This window comes from Perna viridis, chromosome 9 (assembly GCF_037379345.1).
Source record: "Perna viridis isolate PV_CMFRI_1.1 ecotype Kerala chromosome 9, ASM3737934v1, whole genome shotgun sequence".
Classification (NCBI taxonomy): Eukaryota; Metazoa; Mollusca; class Bivalvia; order Mytilida; family Mytilidae; genus Perna; species Perna viridis.
This window is the reverse complement of record NC_142453.1, coordinates 40531094-40556569: the sequence shown is the minus strand read 5'-3', so window position 1 is coordinate 40556569 and position 25476 is coordinate 40531094. Positions and strand designations below refer to the sequence as shown.

Genomic DNA, 25476 nt, shown 5'->3' with positions numbered 1-25476 from the left:
ATTGTTTGTGGGGTACCTGTTTTCGTGATTTTTGTGGGTAGGCCAAACCACAAAATTTGGTCCCCAATGAAAAGGAGATTTCCATATATGTGTAAACTGAAAACCTCAAAACCATGAATTCAAGAATACACAAACTTGTGTTTCCTATCTATTCCACGAAAATTGGTATTCACGAATTAAAGTACTTTCACGGTATTAAAGAAATGTTTTCCTTAAGTTTTGTGTGTATTTATATTGTCTGAAATATTCTGTTTCTATTTTTAGCCAGTTCAATGTTGTTCTAACCTTTTTATAAAAATTCAGGTAAAGCCAAGAAGAAGCCACAGTTCACCAAACCATTAAAGAACATGGTCGCTACAGAAGGACATTCCGTATGTTTAGAATGTGCTGTCAATGATGCAATGCAAGTGTCATGGTACAAAGATGGAATAATTCAACGCAATACATCTGACTTCAAACAGACATTTGATGGACTTAACGCAAAATTGGAAATCGATGAAATATTTGTAGACGATCATGGGGAATATGCATGTGTTGCAAAGAACGATTTCGGCGAGAATAAGACAACATGTAAAATAAATGTTAAAGGTGAGAATGAACCAGAGAAAATCCCGGTATCTAAACTGCCCAATCGGAAGCCTTGGTGTAAAGTGGTATAACTGCTTTTTATTATATCAGTGGATGTATATACTCAGTGACACTATTGTGTAAATATATGGATCGGAATAAAACTTATAAAGTTTAATGTCTGGATATATAGCATGGAAAAAGATGCATCAATGCATGTAAAGCTTTTGGTTAATTTTGGAAATGCATGATTCTAAACAATCTGGGTATTTGAAAGTTTTTTTTAAATGGTTTGAATTCTTTTTTTCATGGATTACTTTTTTGAAAAAATTAGATTGCATGAATTTTAAGTTTATGTCTTTAGAGTCCTTTTTACAAGGAAATGTTAAATTATTCAGTAATAATAATATAAATTTGCATGATTTAAGATTTTTTATGTTTCATCCAAATTTCTTTACTATTGACATCCATATATTGCATGAATGTGTGAGGAGGGCTTAGTCACAGTAAATTCAGAAATAATGTAGGCATGTACTCTTATAATTTTGTCATTTTAAACCAAAATTTTTTGGTCATAAAAAGAATTTTGAAATGGTGATATTATGCAACTTTTGCAATAACATTCTGGCAATATTTCTGAGGTTACAGTGCTTTTTTATTCCTTCCAAAGTTAATCTGATTCGTATCTTTTAGTTGGTCAAAACAAGTTGAGACTGACCAAAGTATATATTCAGGGATGATTTTCTTCCACTTTTTAGCAGAATTCCACTAATTGAAATCCAGAATTTTACCATTACAATTCTTTTTTTTTTACTGTTTATTTATATCCTATTTTACCAATTTCCGCTTTGTTTGACGACCTCATAAAATCATCCCTGTATACTGTAGCACAACTTTAAAAGATGCAATCACATACATTTTTTTTTATTATTCAATTTAACTGATCATTGGTGTCTAGAAAACTGACTCTTTGAATGGCTAATTATATTTTAATAGTTTGGTAGTTTGCTGATAATAATATGAATTTAATAACGTAAGCTTGGAAATTATTGTGATGCATTTAAAATGGCAATAAATGGAACAGTTTGGTTATTGTAGTAATTAGAACATATTGTTTTTAGTATGAATTAACAAATATTTCTCATTATTGCAAAAATTTAAATTGTTTTTTTTTTGTAAAAAATTACAAAAGTACAATAAAAGTACCAAATAATTTCTTAATTTAAAGCATTTTTTTTTTAGAATTTATTGCATAAATCAATTTATTGATATAAACAATAATGCAAGTTGTTATACTGCAGTACTGGAGATGTAATAGCGATCAAACATGTCACAATCACAATAATTTCTAAATTATCATTTTAATATTTTAGTAGGGAGAATTATCTTCAATTTATTTTGTAGGTAGATTTGTTTATGTAGTTTTGATTCATATTGTAGGAATTGCATGTATGTAACGCTACGCAGTATTTTCTTGCGTAATAGCATGCACTATTGATAGAAAGAGACGTCAAAGTTGTCTATGCAAGGCGTGTGATCTTACATCAAAATGATACTATCACTAACACATACGCCTACTATAAACTATAGACTGTTGATATATACTAGCCAAAATGATGAAAACTGTTGTATAATTACTGAGACATTAAATAGTACAGTAAATACCGATACAGACATTACCATACTTATTGATAGGGTTCATAGCACTGAAAACAGTTAACCCACTGTAAAAATTCTACTAACTACACCCATGGTGTACTTTATGATAAGGTCCATAGCACTAAAACAGTTCACACACAGTCAAAATTCTACTAACTACACCCATGGTATACTTTATGATAAGGTCCATAGCACTGAAAACAGTTAACCCAGTCAAAATTCTACTAACTACACCCACGGTGTACTTTATGATAAGGTCCATAGCATTAAAAACAGTTAACCCACAGTCAAAATTCTACAGATGCATCCATGGTATACTGTATGATAAGGTCCATAGCACTAAAAACAGTTAACCCACAGTCAAAATTCTACTAACTACATCCACGGTGTACTTTATGATAAGGTCCATAGCACTAAAAACAGTTAACCCACAGTCAAAATTCTACTAACTACACCCATGGTATACTTTATAAGGTCCATAGCACTAAAAACAGTTAACCCACAGTCAAAATTCTACTAACTACATCCACGGTGTACTTTATGATAAGGTCCATAGCACTAAAAACAGTTAACCCACAGTCAAAATTCTACAAACTACATCCATGGTGTACTTTATGATAAGGTCCATAGCACTAAAAGCAGTTAACCCACAGTCAAAATTCTACAAATACACCCAAGCTATACTTTATGATAAGGTCCATAGCACTAAAAGCAGTTAACCCACAGTCAAAATTCTACAAATACACCCAAGCTATACTTTATGATAAGGTCCATAGCACTAAAAACAGTTAACCCACAGTCAAAATTCTACAAACTACATCCATGGTGTACTTTATGATAAGGTCCATAGCACTAAAAACAGTTAACCCACAGTCAAAATTCTACTAACTACATCCATGGTATACTTTATGATAAGGTCCATAGCACTAAAAACAGTTAACCCACAGTCAAAATTCTATTAACTAAGCATTCATGGCACTAAATATCTTTTTTTTTTAACCAAGAGTAATTTTCTACAAACCAATATCATACTGCAAAACAACTTACTTTATTTTGCTTATTTATGTAACAAAATAAAACAGAACATGAATCATGTAAAGAAGTCAATTTATTTAATAATTCAGGGTAGAGAGAGTGTTTAATAGACCCAAAATTAAAACAAAGTCAGCTGAAATATAAATTGACATTATGAAATGCAAAAATCAGTATCCTTGAATATTATTTGGTCTTCATTACGTTTTCAAATGACGAGTGTCAACTAAGCATCTTTAACCACAGCATTAAAGAAAATTTATGAATACCATTTTGTCACATGATCACAGCACACATGTTTATGCTTTACTGTGATTCATGTCCCATTAACATCAGTTTAACTTTATGTGATACACAAAAACTAGTAATTGAATGTAACATTGGCCTAAGATTTAGGAAGTTGATACCAGTCCAGATTTCAGCAATGATTAAGATGGTTGCAAGGGTACATTTTGAATTTTTGGTAGAAAATAAAAACTGTGCCCTTTGCTTCTATTATTAGTTTAAGAAGTTTGAATGTGATTTTAAATCACAGTCAGAGCACTTTGGTTCTGGCCATTACCCTTTCGTTGGCTTTGCAAACCAAACAAAAAAAAAGATTTTTATTTACATATCGAAAGTGCACAATAAGTATATAATTTTTTTTTCACTCATAGTTATATTTAAAACTAAAAAAAAAGACTGTTACAGTTTGTAAATCAAACAAATAATTTCATTTTAATCTACATGTAGCTAAAAATCATGAAATGTTCTTGTACCTGATAATCCTTTCAAAAATGTCGACACCACTTATTTTTTAAAAGTACTTCTATTCTTATACAAATGTTAGCACTTGTTATATATCTTCAATGTTGGTCTTAAAAGTGCACATGACCTTTCCAAAAAGACATGACACAAGGTGTAATAAATCTTATTATGCTAGATTATGGAGTTATGCCAAGAAAATTAGAAGAAAACAATCATTCTCCACCTTTATTATAAAGTCAAGCTGACTTCTTGCTATATTCGCTCAATCATTAGACATAAATACATCATAATAGCACTGTGTTATGAATTTACCTGAAATTAATCTGATTCTCAGAGACTTACTTTTTGAAAACTGGAATGTAGCTATTACATGCATGATAAGTCTTATAACACAGGAGAAATCTCAACAAAGACAGATTTTTGGCATTTATGAATTAGGAACAAGTTTAAATGCAAAAAGATAAAAACATAATAAAGATGTTAAGCAACACAAAAGGAATAGACAACAAGGCAGGGTGTCTGAACATTGATTGATAGAAAACAATTTTACAAATCGAAACAAAAATTTAACCAATTTTGCATGTGTGGAATATCAGCCACCCGACCCTTTTTGTCTTTTTATGATACTGGTTTATTCTCTGCAGAAGTGGCAAAAACTTGAACTTAATTACTTTTACAGCTAAAATAAGACTTATTAGCCTTTTTGCTTTGCTTGAGTCTTAAAAAGTGATAAAACACCAAACTGCAGCAGGACTTTAAAAATTAGTCAAAATAAAAAATATCAAATAAACAAATTGGTATAGGAATACGTGTAGATCAAATGATGTCAAATGCACTAGTTGGACTTCATGGTAACCCTGGAATAATAGGAATAACAAAATGCAACAAAAAAAAACCACAAAAAAACCCAAGAAAGATGTACCTAATTATTACAGGTGGATATTTGGTACTACTATAGCTGTTTGATTATTTAGAGGGTGGGATAATTACATTTATTACCTAATTAATAGGTCTACTGCACATATACATCATATTATTACAGATCAGTCCACAAAGTTTAACCATCAAGTACAAGTAGGTCACTGTGTAAATATTATTCTAGGAAATTGTTCATGGTGGCCATTTTGAATTACTTTTATTTCTTCATGGCTTTGCATGAAATTTCAGATTATATAATCCTTACTGAGAATTTACAAAATGTTAATGGTGCAGATCATGTTTAACCTCTATAACCAGTATATATAAAAATGTTATTTTCATTGAGATCGATTTTCTTTGTATCTTATTTTGGTTATGAGTCTAGTTTAAACTGGTATGATTTCTCTGCTGTGTTTTTCTCTTTCTATATTAATGATATAGCATTAATCAAGGTTTGTTGTGAAATTTATGTAGACATAGACCAACAAATACCAGATAACCAAAATAAAATGATACAAAACAGGATAATCTTAAAATAACACGATCTACTCAGTTTTATCTCTCAGAATCTCTGAGAAGCACACAGAATAATGATTATAGATTACTTTCATTCTCATATAATTCTATTTTAATGTATAAATCAGTCACTGGCCTTAGATATCAAGATAACAATAGAATCAAAACAAATTCTAAATTATTTTTTCAAATTTTTCTGATGATTTAGTAATGTTAACTAATACTGTATGAATTTGCATGGATGGGTTTGAAATTCCCTATGAAAAAATGAAATAAATCATCATTTAAAAACTACATTTTACATATGATGCTGATAGGTAAATTGGTTCTACCATTTAAAGTTTATTTCAGCATAATATATTTATTGCTACAGTAATTAACTCTGGAGAAAAGTTATAGAAATTCATTTTTGTATAATGAATAAATAGATCTGTACTGGTACTTAAAATTGGATTCTGTTGGAGAATCCAGTAGCATTATTACTGTAAAAAAAGGTGTACTTTGGATAATGTTATTTGATACATAAGTACCTGAGATGGTCTTTCAAGTGATTGCCATTTAAGTGTAAGTGTTCATTAGAATCAGGCAAAATGAACAAAATCTGAAAAATGCATGTCAAAACCCCACCAATCTGACAATATAATTTCACTCAAGGATGTTTTCTCTATTTTAAAAGACCATTATTTGATCTCTGCATCACTGGCTTTGCTCTGAAATTTTTCAATAGAATTTTATAAAAATTAGGTTTTTGACAGAGTTATCTGCCCTTGAAAATGTTCTTTTTCAGTGCATTTCAATGAAATTATAACTCAATGCACCAACATGATATGGAAAATCTTGCTTTTTTTCCTTGATTCTGATGATAAAAATAGTCAATTAAAGAATCAAAATGATGAGTTTATTTCATACCATGTTTCACCCACTGCCTGATTCTTACAGAGACTTACACTTAATCAAGGGAAGACCTACTCTTTTCCATGAGCATCATAATTGTATGAGCTGTAGATCTGGATTTTAACAGTTTAGTTTCTATGGTAACAGAAAACCTGATTTATCATTTTATTTATGATGTTATTGTATTGTTCTTATTGATATTTTATACCAAGTATATGATCAGTTGTTAATGGTATTGCAATATTTAGTTGTACTGAATCTAGACATTGATGATCAGTTTTGACAGAAAGTGTCTTGTTACTCATTGAAATACTGTTGATAATTTCTGTCCTGATAAAAACTTCACATATTCTTCATCTATAAGTTTTGGGCTGGTGAATTAAAACTTACTTACCATTTGTTTTTTCAGAGACAGCATGCGAGACAGATGTGGTACCTATGTTTCTTAACAAACCTGAAAGTAAAATACTTGAATGTAATGACACAATCACCCTTCAGTGTGATGTGATTGGGTCTCCTCAACCAACCATAACTTGGACCAAAGACCAGCAGACTGTTGCCAGTGACAACCATCACAAACAGACATTTGATGGGAGGACAGCTCTCCTCCTCATTACCAAGGCTGCAATTGAGGATTCAGGAAAATATGAATGTGTTGCTGAAAATAAACTGGGAAAGATTACTGTTGATGCCCTTATTGTTGTAAAAGGTAAACAAATGTACTTAAATTATAAAAATACCCCTGCTGGATGAGTGGGGAGTATATAGTTATCTACATGTCTGTCTGATGGTCTGTTCCCTTGATTACTCCTTTATAAGGAGCAGATATTGATATTTTATGTATTTATCATAGACATAAAGCTTGAATGGCATCTTTATATTAAATGGAGGAAGGGTGAGAGTTCATGTTGTTCATTTGGTCTGAAAGCAAGAATGGTTCCACTGGTCTGACATAACTCATTAGCTCAGGGTCATCACTTCTAGCTAAATGTTCAAGTCTCTTCATTATAAAATATGGCAACTGAGTAGAACTTTTAACTTTGATAGGTCCAATCGTTCAGATGGATAGGCAATCTGAACATAACTGTATATATGTAGTTTCCTAATGTTTTTCTAAGATATCTAAAAAATGAAATCTTGATCAATGTATTACATGAGGTTTATGTTGAGAACTGTTTATTTTAAACAGTTATAGATTGAATCATTTAAACACCTTTATTTTGTCAGGATTTATTCACCTTTTGATCCTTCTTAATCCTGTTTTGATCATCGTTAAATTTCAATTAAAGGCCTTTCTACCAGATTTGCCATTTTTTAACCCAGATTGTTATTTTTTACACTCTTATGATGGTCCTCTTAATGACAGGAAATAAGAAATGGACTAGGAAGGCTTTGTCATTTTGGCATTGTGTCATTTCTGGCTTCGATTTTTGATGGCTTATAGTAAGTGTAAAGTTTTGCATGTATTTTAATTTAAGATTTTATTCTTTATCAAGATGATCCATATGTGTCTTGTATCTTGAAATGTTTACAATCTCTGAGTTCAGAATACAAGAAATCTTATGTTTCTTAATCCATGTTATGCATCCAGGTCAGCTACTAAATATAATCTTTCAAGTATCGTTTTAGAACATTTAATTCACTTTACATATTAATTATAGATTGGGTTCCAGCAAGCAATGTGAAAAAATAGTGATTTCTTATACATTGATTTGGATTTCCTTATTTTGAGAGATTATTTCTGGGATTTCCTTATATTGAGAGATTATTTCTGGGATTTCCTTATATTGAGAGATTATTTCTGGGATTTCCTTATTTTGAGATTATTTCTGGGATTTTCTTATTTTGAGAGATTATTTCCAGTGACTTTCATTGTATTCTGATGATAACTGAACATTGACAAATACTCAAACTGTATGCTATTTCAAAAAAATTGGAATTTATTACTGGGTTTGACCAAATTTTACAGGACATTGCCTGGGGAGGTCGAAGTTATACTTTATATTTGAAGTGGAGCAACACCAGTTATTGTGATACTATGTATTCATGTTATTTTCCAGCTAAACAGGCATGCCCAGAGGTACTTTGTCCACTGACAGACAAAACAGCTGTGTATGGCAAAAGTCTGACCTTACAATGTGAGGTCAAAGGTAACCCATCACCAATGATTGTATGGAGGAAGGACAGCAGGATTATTGGTAACACCAAAGATTTCCGACAGACTTACCAAGATATCGTGGCCAAGTTACAGATTAGTGACGTCCACAAGGAGGATTCTGGGTGCTACGAATGTGTGGCTCGTAATGTTCATGGTGCAGTTACTACGAAATGTTCTGTTACTGTGGAAGGTAAAACATTTATTTCTTTTTCTAATTGAAAAAAGATGCAGTGATTCATTAATTGGTAATGAATTTAACTTTAAACATACTTTTTAGAAATGTTAAAATCAACTCTTCAAACAGAAAAGCATTCATGAGGTGTAAGTTTAGATTTTCAATACTAAATAGGTCCAAACTGCTGCTATGAAAAACGCAATAAAAACTACATTTACCCAGTCAATGTACATGCAGTTAAAATATTACATATTTTTTTTTCAATAAAGCCAAGAATATGAAGTTTCTAGAAATGATTTATTAAACCACAGTGATAAAAACACTAAGTTCAGAGTTGAAGTATAGTATATGATCAATAGTTGTGATTTGTAGAACTGGTGGTTTTACCTTGTAGGTTCTAATACTGCTTCTGTTGGTGCTGAATCCAAGACAAAGAAGTCACTTGATTGGCTGGTTGGTAGAGACAATAATACTCCTGTTGCTGAGGATACAAGACAGAAAAGCTCTTCTATCAAGAGGAGTGAGACTATGAAGGTGACCTCTAACTACTCACTGAGGGACAAATATCGCAGGGCTACTCAGGCTGATAATGCTGTCTCTGAAACAACCAATGATTCACCAGCTAAACCCCTGGTTGTCAAGGAAACTGAGCAGAAACAAGAAAGTGTTGACAAAGTTGATATCAACATGAACAAGACCAAATTTGAAGATCCCTTGAAGCAGAAAACTTTAAATAAGACAAAAGGTTCTGAAGATCCTCCTTGGAAAAATGTAACATTACGGAGAACAGAAAGTGCCAGATTAACCGGAGGACGAAGAGAATCACCATTCCTCAGGAAAAGGAAAGAAGAGTTGGCAGATAAGCTAGATGTTGCCACTCCATCACAGAACACTGAAGATCCTTCAAAACTGGTTACTAAACCTCCAGGATGGAGACCAGTCATTGGAGATAGGAAAGAACAAGATGCAGTGACAGGAAGTGAAGTTCTGTCGGCACTAAGACAAATTAATCTCCGTAGGTCAGATAGTGCTAGGACACTCCGTGATGAAAATAGACAAACATGCAGCAATGTTGGTACTAAAAATAATGACCGTGATGAAGGCAGCAAAATAGAAATTCAAAATAGTGTTGAAGATGACACCCCTAAAATAGGGCAAACAAGCAGCACAAGACTCCTGTTTGAAAGAAAACTTGAAGAGAGTGCTGCAGATAAAGCTAAGGCTTCACCATTGTCAAATTTCCTTAACAGACCTGGGGCTGGGTTACGGCGGACATCTAGTTTAAAGGTCACAGCTTCAGAAAGAGATTCTGGGACCAGACCTGTTGTACATTCTAGACTTAGTGGTGGCATTGACCTTGACCATTCCAAGGTAATTAATTACTTTTTATCTAAGTCACACTCTGCTCTACAGCTTTGAAATTATTTTAAAATTGATTCAAAATAGCAAAAAATTATTTTTCAGGATGTTCACATTTGTTAGAATTGCAGAATTGATCAGCCTACATGTACTGTTGTACTGCATTGATTGCTGATAATTTGTTTCCATTCATTTACATCACATATTACTACTAATATCATAACTGTTTGATTTCTAACTTCAAAGATTTTACAAATTCTTATTAATTACAGTTATTAGTTGATAATAGCTAGATATGCAATTTCTATATAGTATGGTGATTTAACCAACTTATACATAGGGATCCTGTCCCATTAACTTAAATAAATCCTTTGTACTTGGCTGCAAAACTTGGCCAACTGGTAGATGCAGGTGCACAACTCCATGTGTATTTGTACTTTTTTAAAAGTTGAAAATAGTTCTGATGTTTCATTTAATTTCAAGTGTTTAAAAGCATAGTCTGAATTCCATGTTGTCTGTATTAATTTAAGTCAGATGATATTTCCTATTTAGATCTGTTGGTTTTTGATTTGTTTATATAACAAGTTTCAAAGTTTTAATGCTGTCTGTTCAAATTCTTCTCTATTTTCTAATTGTATTTTTATTTCTTTAAATTCAACAATGTGATTCATCCCTGAAACATTGGTAAATGATGTACAATTTTAAGCCTATATTTGTCACTGTATAAGCTGTCGGGAACAGCAGCTGCTTCTGTCAACGGGAGTTAAAATTTACCTGTACATTTACTTGGTACTTTTGATAGTAGAAAGTTCTGGACTTTTTCCAAGTTTCAAATAAATGGTCCACTTGTGGAAATCCAAAAAATCCTCAGAAAGGTGACAATGAAAAGGACAAAAGGTCGAGACCCTAGGAAGGTCTTAGGTCAGAAGGTCATTTGGGATTCCATAACTTAAAGCTACACTAATTTGGACGTCGGGATTCATTTCATTAGGATAATAACATAAAAACTATGAAGGTTCAAATCTTGATTGTTTATTGAATATTGAATTTGTGGATTACATCGGAGTATCAAAGTTTTCAATAAACATTTTGATTGATTTCATTAGGAACTTTAATTTGTGGTTTAACACTTACCCTACCAGTGCACTTGGTCCATGCTCCCAGTTTTTAGTGGAGTCTTGAGTTGCTCATTTACTTTTGTTTCTTTGTTTGTATTGTATGTATTATTATGGGTATTTTTTTTCTTTGTTGTGGCTGTTTCTCCTGGATTGCGTTCTATTGACTTCGGCTAGAATCTTGGTTCTCTAGATTACTCTGAACAACAGAATCCATGAAAGTTGGTACCCCTATAATTTTTTTTTTGGGGGGTTACAAACCTTGACAACTTCTGTTCATTATATTAGTCTATTGATTTCATGTCAGGAATATGTAGATGATGATGTAGACATGAAGATTCATGTTATTCAAAATGTTCATTTTCTACACTTATGGCTAACTAAACCTTACTGTTGGGAAAGGGATTAAATGTTATTCTCATGGTGACATTTTTCTCACATCTTTAATTACTTCATTTTAAAGTAATTCCAGACAGTAAATGAGCTATTTAGGATTGACATGTTTTAAATAATTATAAATCATCTTCCACAAATTACCTGTTGTACCAAAAATTAATGGAAAATGTTAATATTACGTAATTTTGCATGAAGTAGCTCAATTTTATTTCTAAGTCAAGTTTTCTTTCTTTAGCATTATTCTATGTATGATACCATGTGATTATTCCAACAGACATGCTATTGTTTTCATTCAGCATGTCTGCATGCATGTCTTCCCTGTAAATTCCTGTGAATTTTCAATCAACCAATTTTCTAGTGATAATAACATTGGATGTTTACTAATATTGACATTCACAGTTATGTAACTTCTTAGGCAGCTCATCATTGTCTCATATCATAGGCTTTTTATTGTAAAAGTAAAACTTCAATGTTTTAGCAGCACATCTGGTTTTAAGATAAGTTTGAATTTAGAAAAAGAGAGCATTATAAAAAATACTGTTAAGTTATCCACAGTGTAGGAACTTATTTGTGACCATTTATTTTCACCATCTCTTCTTCCTGGCAAAATTGGCGGAGATAAATTACTTTCAAAAAGAAGTTGGCTTACTGTTGTGTCTTAATTTAGTTTTCAGTGTCTAACCACAATTCTGTAAGAACTTTCCTAGCTAAACAGTTTTGGACTAAGAATGATGAAGAATTTTGTTCAGTTTGAAGTAAATCCTGAGTTCTCCTTTGTAGGAAGATTCCGAGAAATCTTTGACTTGTTCTGAAAGTGAAAGTGAAAGTGAGGTTACTGATGAGGTGAGGCATTGGCCGAGGGTTATATGATAACTTATTTCTGGTATTAAGTTTGCATATAATGAAAGTACTTATTGGTTTTTTGTAATTATTCATTTGTATGTTTAGTTTTTTTGTTGGTGTATTGAGTAGGGTTTTATAAATGAGTTTTATTTGCACTTTTCATTGAATGTATATCACTGTTTGTTGTTTTTTGTTTTATCTGTGCATGGGTTTGTTTTTTCTGTGCATGGGTGAAGGAAAATGTAAAAAATGATATAACTTTGATAGTAATGATTGCCATTTCTATAGAATGACATTTAAAGAGGTAGACCTAGGGTAAGGGACATAACTCTTACAAATCATTGGAATGTTTATATTCAGCATTTTACATCAATCTTATGCAAGCATCAACATAACTTGAACTAATTCTAATTTCATTCTGTTTCAAATGAAAACTTGATAGGCTTTGGTGAAATTGAATATGATACAAACATATCACTGATTTCAAGAGTTATGTCCCTCAACCTTAAGGAATGTACAAAACACCTGATGTATTCCATGCACCATAAGATTCATCTATTGTATAGGGATATGATAAACACTTTATGTAAAGTATGTAATGTGAAAAGTTCAGGGAATTTTACTAGTCAATAATTTACAATTATAGATAAACTATTTAATTGTTCTATAAAAGATCGCTGTTTTTTCAGACACAGTCAGTATTGTGTTCGCTTTGACATCACCTGACATTCATGATGCTTAACGATGGCAACCTAACCCATGTAACTTACAACCTCAAATTTCATTGGACAAATGTGATAGCAACCATGAAATTGAAGGCTCTATTATGGGCATTGATGTCCAGAATATTTTCGATCACTTTTATATATTGAATAATTGGAAATAGTTTACTCGTTGAACTAATAAAATAATTGAAATTTGAAACGTAGCACAGGGATCACACACTTCACCAAATAAACTCTTATTCAGATTTTGGTAACAAAGTGAGAATATATGTCGTCTTTCTGTTTTTTAAAGATAGTACCGGTACTTGTTTCTTTTGCATTTCTTTTTCGGAAAACCATCTTTCAAATTTTTTTTTAATTTGTTTATGAAACTAAGATCAGAAACTTTCTTATTAATATATCGCCCTTTGCAGAGAGATAAATTAAGTGTAGGAATCTGTTAGAATCAGGCAAAATTGATAAATGATAAATCATGGGCAGAACAACACAATAATTTGACAATGTCAAGTGCATATTGAAGACAAATTGACTGTTCAGAGGTGTCAGATAATGCAGAAAAGGCAAGTTCACAGTTACATTAGAATGATGGGGGAAAGTGAGTTATCTCCTTTTGATGATGAAATTGCAATGCTTTTCATTATTATTCCATGTAGTAGATTGAATGCTATTTCTGATTTTCAGATATGATTTTGAACAAGGTTTCATGGAAAGACTTTTGTGTTTTTTTTTCCACCATGATTCACCAACTATCTAATTCTTACAGAGAGTACTATAACACTAATTAAATAAACTAACAATAATGTAAACAAATGTCTCATGAAAGCTTATATTCAGTGCTGATGTAAATACACCGTGAATACTTTTAAAAACTGCTTTAGAAAGCCAAGCAGTACTCATTTCAACTGAGAAAATTTTGATTGAGTCATTGGGAACTTATTTTAATTAAAATTTGCATGGTGAATCTTCAAGATAAGGAGCAGTTTAAAATGATAGAAATGAACATCAATCTCTGTAATAGCTGAGGTTTCTCCAGGAATGTTATAAAGCGATAAACGTCAGAGGAACTATCTTTTACACAATAAATGAACCACAAGTTTTTATGTATCTCTTGTCTTAATTTCAGTGTTGATTTGTTATCTGATAATAAGTCTCCACTGCATGCCTCTTACAATTACATTTTTTTAAAACTTTTTTTAGCTCACCTGTTCATTGGACATAGAACTGCATAGAACTGATGTGGGGATTTTTAAAACTTCAAAACATGGCCACCATTACTAAAAATAGAAAACTGGGGTCAGACAGAAGTTTTTCACATATATCTCCAAAACCGTTATGTTGAGCCAAAATCTGATTGGGTAAAAGTGTTCAGCATGATGAGATCTGTATCTGGTCAAATTTTTAGCCAAATTCTATCAACTACCGAATTGATCTCATGATGATGCCTACAAAAGCCTGCAGTGGTTCAAAGATGTCAGATGTCTCCTTTTTAGAGTTCTTGCACTTGAAAGGTGAAAATGGTGTTTTTAGCAGTTTTCAGACAATATTTAGAAAACTATAATAGGTAAAAAGAAACTTTCAATTGATGAAATGATCCTTATGATTAGTTCTACTAAAGTCTTCTTGAGTCACAATTGTTGGACAACTCCTTGTTAGAGTTATTGCCCTTGAATTCCAAAAATTTAAGTAGGTGAGCCTTATTTTTATATAAAGACCATATTGATTAGTAGGATTATATAATTTTTATTCTTGACTAAGGCTTGTTTATCCCCCCAAAAAATCAATAGTTTTGTTTCCTGCTACAAGCAAGAAAAAATATTGAGTGGGTAGGTAGAGAAATTGTTTTATTTTTCAAAAACATTTTACATTTGAGTTAATGGGGAAACAGTCTAGACTTATAAATAGTGCTTGAACAAAATTGGTTATAACATGTTTAGGGTAGGTACCAAAAACCTAGGGTAGATAGGGTAGCGGGGAACAGATTCAGACATATTAGACATATTTTATTTTTTTTGGCCTTGGCAAAAAATTAATTCTCTGCAAACAACCACCCAGAAAGTAGAACTAATTGGACTACATTGACCCAACAGATTGGTTGTATCACAAAGTAGATTTAGAAGTTCTGTCTAAGAGCTTTTTACTCAACCATATCACATCTATCTCAGATGTACGTATCATAAGATTAATGGGCTGAAATCTGTATGTTAATCTACTTTGGAGAAAGTACAGAATTCTGTAGAACTGTGATGTAAGAGATTAAAACAGTGTTAAAATGATGTGTTGACAGGAATTTGGCATAATTTAAAAATATGGAGGTGGGGAGTACAATAATTTGGTTTTAAAGGGAACAAACATAAGTTTTATGATTTGTAGCCTTAGAATAGTCTCCCTTTTGTGCTAGAAGAAAAATAATAAAGTGTTAGAAGGGGGATAACTCTAATTTGAACTCTTTCTCTAATGTTGGTAGAAAATTAATTGCCAATTATACGTACACCTATTGAAATAGGGTTAAGATATGTGTTTGTGCTGCTCTTATTAAGGAGATAAGTGATTTCTTAAAACTCATTTCCTATTGTTGTCAAATTTGAGTAATGTGATTATAAAAAAATAAATTAGCAATTAAAAGAAGAATATTAGTAATGGATTATTTATTCCTTCTTTAAACAATACTTCTTAGCCAAATAGATAATAGGTAATAAAACAGTTGGCTAGATACTCTTGTATTACTGGTTTAACGACCTACCTTGAGAGCATTTTCTATTTTCGTACGACTTATAATAAATACATGAAGTGATTTTGTGATGCTATGTGTCTTAAGGTTTTAAAATATAATTTAGTAATTCTGAAATAAATATATTTTGATGAAGACCTTTTAAGAATTTTTTGAAAGGAAATAATGAAAAGAAATAATTTTTTGTTTAAATGCCAGCTAAAAATTTACAAGAATTATAGTCAATTATATGGCCAAATTCTTACTAGTTTTGAAAATTTATTGCCAAGAGCTTACACTAGTGATTTATAGTTGTAGCAGATGATTATCACTAATGAATATTTTTTTGTATTTTGTAATTCTGAAGAGGTGGCTACTGAAAATAAATTATTTGCTCAATGATACATATAAATGTACTTAAATTTATAAATAAGTGGTAAAATGACAAGTAGGTTGATGTATTGATTCTAAGTACACTCATCCCATCTAGTTTTTGAATACTGGAGTACTGAAATATCCTATTGTAGGAGTTCTCAGAATTGAAATGATTATTTCAAGTAAGGCCTGCATTGTAGATTTTGGTTAACTGTTCAATATAGCAGTAATTCTTCTTACACTTACTTCGATTATTTTCTTAATTAGATTATGTAAACATGATCAAAAACAGATCATAGCAGCATTCCTCAAAATATATCTATACACTCAAACTACATCTGGCAACAATTTGGTCAGTAATTGGATTTTTCTCATGCTAATCTACCCCCCTAGCAGAAAAAAAAATTGTCCTCCAATTCTTGGCTTAATTGACATGTCCAGCCAGAAAATTACATTCCTATAGTTGTGGGAAGTAGGAAGATATTATAGAACTGATTAGATGTTTTGGCAAAGAAAGTGAAGCTTTTATTTATTCCTGTTGTAAACAGAAGAAGAGGAGGCGTTTGTGTGTGATCTTGAGAGTGTTGTGAAGGTCACAGAGCATCCATTCCATGGAAACATTGTGATTTATATTATTGTTTTATTTTATTTATTTCAAGGTAAGTTTAGCAATGAGGGATTGAATTAACTAAATTCTGATTTAATAATATATTTAAAAACAATCATTTGTTTGATTTTTGTGAGAAACACCTGTCCTATCAGGTAGCCAAGGATGTAAAGTAACTTCCTCAAGTATCGATGCTTTTGATGCTACAGTTTTACCTTTTGTTGTTTTGGTTAATTTAAAATTATCTCTATAGTTATCTATCAGTGTGAACTACTGCAGGGAGATATGCAGCAGTCTTATTGTTTTACATTTCTTTTTCTAAATACAAAGTTAATAAATGTTTTTTTCATTTTGAGTAAAGCCGTTTAACTTCAGTATTGATAGGTTTATGTTGGTTTTGTCTGCTTATTTCCTTTCTGAAATTATTATATGTCTTTAGTTTTTTTAGTGTAGTATTTTCCTTAAATTATCTGCAAACAGCTCTCTATTTGTTTGATGTAAAAATAAACTGAACTTCGAAAAAAATCTTATTTTACTGATGAAAATCAGAAAGTTTTCTGTTTCTATTAAAAAAATACATATTAACCAAGCAAATGCTTCATTAAAAAAAGGTACAGGTATGATCTCAGGAAAGATTAAAATAGATCAAAGGCAGTATTATTGGATTATCCCCCCTGGCAGTAAACAATGATTGTTTCTGGCTATATTGTTTGACTTATTGATAGATAAGAGCTGTCTATAGGTATTGATGATGTATCTAATCTCTTTACCTGTACAGCATCAGTTTACACACTTCCTAAAATGTCAGCAAGAATCTGTAGCACACCAGGGGTTCACCACAGGGGAAATGGTTGGGTAGTTTTTTTAATTGATGATAATTTGACTTCTATCAAGTTTCTGCATTCTAAACTGTTTCTAATAGATAAAAGAATGTGCCAAGGGAATTTGAATATACTATTTCTTGAAGAAATTTTATGTTCAGGCTTAACCAATTATTCCTGTAAGATGCCTCCAAGAGGGAAACAAAAAATATCTTGTGGTATTAGCATATATATTGATGGAAGAGAAGTGTTGTTGTTATGTAACATATATTTGTATGATTGATCGTTACAACAGGTTATAAAGACATTGATCATATCAACCTACAGAATAAGTTGATGAACATGGAAGAAAGTTCAGCCTGATAAATAATTCTGCTATAGTCCATGCAAGTTTCTGAAAATTATAATATTCTGGCCAAAAAGTTATTTATATATACATAATATGTAAGTGATTTTAAAATAAAATGTATATTACAAGAAAAATCAAGGACAAATTACTTCTAGGGAGGGGGTAATGTTAATAAAACTTCTATTGGATTTGCATAAGTTGTACAGGTACACAATTTTTTTTTTAATTTTGGGACCTTTTTTGATGATTTTATTTGTTTGTGTGCATGGTTTCATCATGGATACACATCAAAGCATTCAAGTTTAAAAAAAACTTGTAGGGAAAAAAAAAGAAAAAGAAAACAAGCAAAAAAACATTGGCATTTCTTTAAAACAATAGCTGACCAGAAACAGGTTTTCATAGACAATAAAATTCCAGACAGATTGGTATTGTAAACAATTACAGATAACAACTATAATAGAGATATTAACAGACTACTCAGCTCAGAAGTAATTACATATGTCTCACTTGTTTGTAATTATTTGTAAGTTGTATGAGTTCTTAGTGCAACTGCACCTGTCACACTATTCTGTAGCATAATGGTTGAAATGAAGTAACATGGAGTTGTGTAATGCCTGAAGGGGGTCTGTATAGCTGGACAGATTTTTTGGTTTCTTCGAAATGGTATTATATTAAGCAAGTTATTTTTTTATTAGCAATGAAAAGAACTTTAGGGGTCCATAAAAACATCTATATTTTTACTCTTTTTGTCCATACATTTCAACTCCTTGTAAAACTATTTTCTTCACTGTGTATTTGTGGTATATTATAGGTCTTAATTAAACCCTCCATTTTCTTTTTGGTTGATTACTATTGGTTTTAAAGTGTGTCTAGAGCAAGGTTAATGGCACACTGGGGTGGTTAGCCTGGGGTGGCTAGCCTGGAATTAATCTCTGATGTCATTTATAGAAAACAAAGGATATTGTATCAACACAAGGTTCTGTTTTCTGTTTAGTTCTTAAAAATCCTTTAATTATTTGATCATGAAGTAGTTGTACATATTTTCACATCTTTAAGTTTTTAATATCTAACTTTTTCACCTCTTAAACTGCCTTTGAACTCCATAATAAAATATTTGATAGACAATCATCATCTAAAAGTTTATAGGGAATGTGGTCATAAAACATCTTCTCTCCCTGTTTTACCATTTGATTAGTTTTGATTAACCCTCAGATTTGCCCTGTTTGATAGAGGCCTAATAAAAACCTTGCATTACTCACTATTCTTATCTTTTAAACCTGAAGATTTTAAGATTTGAAATTTTGAAGTTCAAAAAACCTGTCTACTAGTAGATAAGTTTATCTAAGAGTTGTGTCTGGGTTGGAGAGATGGTGAGAATCATGGAATCTGGAAACTTTTGGTTTATAACTTCTGTTTGATACAAAATTGCTTGTTCTATATCTATATTTCTAAGAGATTCTATTCCAAGTAGTTGAGAAAAAGGAGAATACATCATAAATTTCTGCAAAAAATTTATAAAAAAGGATGCATTTGTGGATTTGTTGAATGGAATATTCTAAAAATCTGAACATTTGTGGTCAGTTTACTTTAGGAAAGTTAGATTTATAAACATTCTACTTTCCCATTTTAATTAAGTCTATATGATATTCACCATGGCTGCTTTATCAGGAAGATCCTCATTTAAAAAGTTATCGTCTCTTCGGAGTCGATTTGAGGAGGTAAGTTGTTGAATCATAGCATTCTGATTACAAACAGAATTAAGTGCCTCTAATATGTATCTTCAGAAATAACTAACAAATTATGTACTTAAGCCAGTTTATTGGTAATAATACCATTTATTTGAGTATCTCTTAATGTAATTGGTTGTGACTCCAAGTCTAAATGCCTAGAAAATATCTGTCTTTTGACCCAAATAACTGCAGGTTCAGTCTTGTCTATATTGTTTGAGTCAGGGTCATACATGTAGTTCCTTAGTGATAATTGTCTTAATGAGGTTTTATGTTTTATTTTACTTGGTTTTCCTTACTAATTACCTTTTGCCATCTTTGCTTGCAAAAATGAATACAGTAAATTCAGAAATTTTTCTTGTAGTTTTATTTTGGTCTCTCTTAAAAGTGGCAAAATTAAACACACCAAAATATAACATTTTGAAAATTTAGGCAGCCAATATATATCGTTTATTGGTAGATTCGGAAAAGAACAAGATTAGAATTGTAATACATAGCAGTTGACCCTTTGTTTTACCCAGGTAATATGACACTGATAGTGTTAGATTCTTTTTAGGATAATAAAGAATAGTTTGATTCCACCATGAAGATAATGCGAAAATAAAACTTATAATTCTGAATGCACCAAAATTAAACATGAACATTTTAACAGAAAACCGCCAAAATATCCCCATTATTGGTAGTGAAAAGAGATCATGAGATGAGTGTATAACACAGAGCCCTGAGATTTTATTTTCTTTCTAATAAGTAAAACTGAAACTTCTTTGCATGGGTGACGTGTATTTATGGAGTTACTAGTAATTTGATTTTGTGTCAAGTGCATTATTTGAGCAACTGTGGCAAGCATCACCAACCTTTGATCTGGCAAGGTAAAAATACTAATGCCTCTGTGTTGTCATACCAAGAGGACAATGACTTCTTCCAAGGTCAAGCCAGGACAAGGTCATTTTGTCAGTGTTTATACAAATGGTCAAAGTTATGGTAATTGAACAGTGGGTAGGCCATTATCCCAGCATGATTACCATTCAATAGTTTACCCATGTCTACTAACAAGCATGGATTGTAATGATTAGCATTCTATCTCAATAATATGGTCAGCATGGATTAATTTGTTCTTTGTTGTTTTGACTTATTGTCTTTTCTGAAGTAATTACCCCATATCATAAGAAGGAAGTGGTAGATTTTCATCATTATTTAACAAAAAAACTGCAAACAGTAAAAAATTGGTAATTTGGACATTTTTACATTGATGTTATCTCATTGTCTTGATTTCATTGTATTCTGAATGAAATCTGTTTTTATCAGATGCATCATTTTGCATTCTTTGTATAATTATGGTTAAGAAACTTTATACTTGTAATAAAGCATTTAAGCTAGTGTTAAAAAGACACTTGAAAACTTAACACTGTTATATAAGATTCAAAAAAAGGAATTTTGGATAAATATCTAAATATACCTCTGACTATTATAAGTTGTATCATAAGTACTAATATTAAAAGTCTACAGGGGATCAAGGATTATAGATAACATTTTGAAATAAAGGAATCCAGCCAGATTTGAGTATCATGAATTGATCTATTTGAAAGATAGCTCACAGCACTGTTTACTATGATAAATATAAATTTATGTCGATGATAAACAGATAAACAATTACAATATAAATTGTTTATCTATCATGTTGTTATTGACTATTTATATTGTTGATAATCTTCTGATTAATTACAAAATAAATGCTTACATTTTTCTATATTAATTTAATGCTCTGATAAGTTACAGGGTCAAAGTTCATCAGAAATGTAGGAAAAAGTGGTTGTCTTTGATTAAGATAGGATGGTGCATGCCTATTTAGAATCTCTACTAAATACTTCTGGTTCATTTGCATTAATAAATGGCATAAATAATAGTTTTTGGTGGTCACAGTTTTACCAAACAGAAATTGAAAACTTAACCAGACAATGATTGATTGATTGATTGATTGATTGATTGCCGTAAATTGTCATGTATGTAGCAGATGATAACATTTTGCCAATCATATACTATTGGATTCTGCTTTGTACTAGTCCAACAGGCTATGCCAGATTTTTTTTTGTTGTGCTAGCTCACAGAGCAACCGTTCTTGTCATGGTTTGGTGCAGTAGTTGATGATGAAAATGGAGTCCATTAATACTTATTTTCAAGATATAATCCCTCACCCCAGTATGACCAATCTGTACTAACAGCCATACATACATTGATTGAGATAAGATAATCAGACTGACAATGTTTTCTAAACCAGAAGTGCAAAATCTGATGAGAAGAACATCACAATGTTTTAAGAATGCACTACATTAGCACTTGATAGTTTCCATGGTAATGAATAATAACAGAGGAATCTAGAGAGCTACCAAACTCCTCATGTTGATAGTAATTATAATAACAATAACAGAGTGAGAGTAATTAGTGAGAAGTGACTTGTGTTGTGTTGGTGTTAACCTATGGAATTTCTAATGATGGTTTCATCATTTTCATGCTAATTTAAGGAAACTTGGAAATCATTCATTTTATTTAACAAACAGCTGGTAAGAATTCATAACATTTTTAGATGAATAAGCAGAAGTAGTGAGCCAGGTTTGCTTTTAGACCTGTATATTTCCTCTGCTTGCATTTCTTACAATGTTGCTCTTGGTACAATGATTTTTACTTAGTGCAAATCATCATGACCATTCAATAAGAGTATCATCAATAGAGTCCAAAATCCTGTTCATTTATTTGAATTGTATGTCTTCTTCACAGTTTTAATTCACAGATATTGTAGGTAGAAATGTAAGTTATCTCCCTTTATTTCAGGGTGGTAGACCCGTTAATAACAGATTCCACACTAAAGAAGGAGACCAAAACACAGCCATGCCTACATATGATAATATAGATGATGAAGATGAACTTCACAAAATTGTAAGTACCTTGTACTGTGTATATACCATATATATCTTCAGGGGCCTATATTTTGTGCACTGGGAGGGGGGGTTCAGGCTATTATTTACTCAGAACTGCCCTAATTTTGCCCTAAAAGAAAAACAAAAACTTCCAAGAAATATAGACTAGGTATACATTAGATGATTTTGTCAACTGAAATGATGTCTCTATCTCTCTGGAGGAATGACATTGTAGTTTTACTCATGACAATGCTCAGTATGATATAGTGAGCACAATGGCTTATATGTTCAGTATGTGAGAATTCACTTAAATGTAAATACTCATTTCAAACACCTACTTAACCATACACTAACACATGTCCAATGACCTTTACTCTAACACATGTCCAATGACCTTTGCAGTTATTATGTTTATGTGACCCAGAGATCTGGTTTTATGCCAGGTATTTCTGCACATTCCCTAACAATCTGTCTCAGTAATGAATGATGTGGTTACTATTGCTATTTCAGCAATGATAATGTTCTCTTTTGATGCTGGTACATGTGTAGTTTACATTTCATTTAAATGTTATGGGCCTAAAGTGTTGAGAGCTCTTTTTGAATTGCTTTAATTGGTACACTAGTAAGATTGCTTCAAATTAGTCAGAGGGGAATTCATACATGGACAGTGGAGAATAAAAAGTCGTTTTACTAAGTATTGTCAGTTTGATTTTTTTTCATGGCATATGTTACAGATTTGAGATGTTTCCACTTTATTGGTCTCAATCACTGATTATTGCATAGGTTTCTAATCAGTAACAAATTGATAAGCCTGTACCAACCTTGTTCTTTATAAGGGTATCTAGGCATTAGCTGATTGATAAACATTCTAGAAGTATTTTCAGGGTTCCCAATCAGTAACAGATCAATAAACCCCTTCTAATATCTTATATCTCGAGCCCAGTGATAGTATAATAATCTATCTGTACTGCTGAGTATAATGTATTACTACTGAGATGATTTATAGTCTGTGTGATCTTTTCAATGTCTTCTTGTTTATCTATGGCTACTGACTTGGCAGGTTCATGAGAAGTAGTACATCTGAACGCTTCAGGTCCTTGATTCCTCCAATTATTGTTGGTATGTTGTTTCTGTCATGTCTCAGATAGAATTAGCAGAATTGGGCTGAGGTGTAGATTACTTGTAATATTAACCTGTGTTGCTGTTTAAAGTACATTAATGCTTCCTTGCTTTTGCTCTAAGACATTACCCATTTTTCAAAAATAAAAAGAAAAAGAAAAAAAAATAATAATAGAAATAGACCCTCAATAAAGCCAAAAAGCCTCTCCCATCCCTTAAAAAAAATGAGATGTAGACAACAATTGCCTATATTTGAACTTTATTAACTGAGCTTTAAACCAAGGCCCTTCTGTTTGTGACATCATGAAATTCTTAGACATGGCTTGGAGTTGCCATGGGAGTTAGCTCCAGAACTGATGTACTAGGTTCACAAGGTTATCATGACTCCCAGTATGAGACCATCAAACTATAAGAATAGCCTAATAGAAATGGTAGGCCCAGGGGTAGATCCAGGATTTCAGGTTAAATATGAAGTTAAATAGGATTTACAGGCAAAGGAAAATGAGGTCAGATTTTTTTGGGAAACGAATTTGTGAAGTATACAGATTACATGACTTTTTTCTGAATTTTAAAGTTGGCTTACATATGCCTGCATGCCATTCCTTGGTTTGTGCCTTGGCCCCTTTCTAATCAGAACTGACAAAACATTTCAGGGATATCATTGTGTCCTATAAGACACATTTTATGTATTATATGTAGATTTCTAGGATTGTCTTTTCATTAACAAACCAAACCTAAACTTAAACCATAATACAACTATAATATAAACTAAATCTCTGCTTTATTCTGTTGGTTTCTTTCAAGTTTTGATTTGAAGCAGCATGCAGTAGATTGGCTGTATAATTAGATTTATTTATCGGTAATGATTTAACGGCCTTGAGGTGTTATTTGTTATATAAATTTCCTTCTATTTTTGAAGTGCTCATGAAACAGCCAATTTCAGTTTGTATAGATTAGGCATAAAGATATAAAAACAAACAAGTTACAAGTTCATGAGAAAACAGACAGAATCTGTTATTACATAACCATAACAACAAATAAATATACATGTAAAATACATTAATTCTCTACTTTGAACAGAAATTTATTTTCTTTACAACTTTTTGTTTTAAATGTTAAATCTTTGCTACATTGATATTGCATCTTCAACAAATGACAGGCCTTTTATATAAAAAAGTACTGAAGTATGAACAATAGGACAATGCAGTTAACTTCAAAATAGCATGTCCTGCTCTGCCAGCAGCACCTGTCATATTGGAAATGATTATGCATCCATAATAGTCTAGCAACAATAATGCAGCTCCCTTACATGAGTCACAAGGGGTTTCCAGTTCCCATTTTGAGGAATATCATTGTTGGTTTTGTTACTTTAAACAAACCATTACATGTGCTGTATGATCTTCTCCAACTGCAGAATGGTATAACTGTGAAGTATGACCTATAGGTTTTTATTTGTCTCTGATTGAACTACTTAGTTTTTCCACCTCCTGATAGTTGTGAGAAAGAGTATTCAGTAGAACCAAGATTCTAGTGGAAATCAAAAGAATGTAATCCAGGAACAAACACCATACATGGAAAACAGACATACACAACAAACAAAATAAAGTAACTAAAATCATACATACAAAGTAACAAAAGTAAATGAGCAACTTGAACTCAAGTAAAAACTGGAAGCATGGACCAGGTGCACAGGTAGGGTTCTTCTTTGGAGGCTTTTATTTGTTTTCAGCAGTTCATTGGCTAGAATTCCTTGGT

General features: G+C 31.6%; 1 protein-coding gene and 1 long non-coding RNA gene across 15 annotated transcripts in view; one reads left to right on the top strand and one right to left on the bottom strand.

Annotated features, from left to right (window-relative positions):
• Positions 1–25476, top strand: part of LOC148608511 (uncharacterized) — a 117053-nt gene that overhangs the window by 76794 nt on the left and 14783 nt on the right. For 11 of the 14 annotated variants that reach the window (XM_088546420.1, XM_088546411.1, XM_088546424.1 and 8 more), the window contains 6 exons: positions 304–588; positions 6743–7042; positions 8394–8681; positions 9061–10037; positions 12317–12379; positions 22517–22621. In XM_088546420.1, the coding sequence (XP_088402546.1) occupies positions 304–588; positions 6743–7042; positions 8394–8681; positions 9061–10037; positions 12317–12379; positions 22517–22621 (2018 nt within the window). The remainder of the gene's footprint in view (positions 1–303; positions 589–6742; positions 7043–8393; positions 8682–9060; positions 10038–12316; positions 12380–22516; positions 22622–25476) is intronic. The other 3 variants (XM_088546414.1, XM_088546413.1, XM_088546418.1) reach the window with 1 other exon arrangement.
• LOC148608512 (uncharacterized) lies at positions 11721–17612 on the bottom strand. Its single transcript, XR_015915400.1, has 3 exons — positions 17564–17612; positions 14307–14378; positions 11721–12344 (listed from the first exon to the last, which is right to left on the bottom strand). It is a non-coding gene; the product is annotated as an uncharacterized LOC148608512 (long non-coding RNA).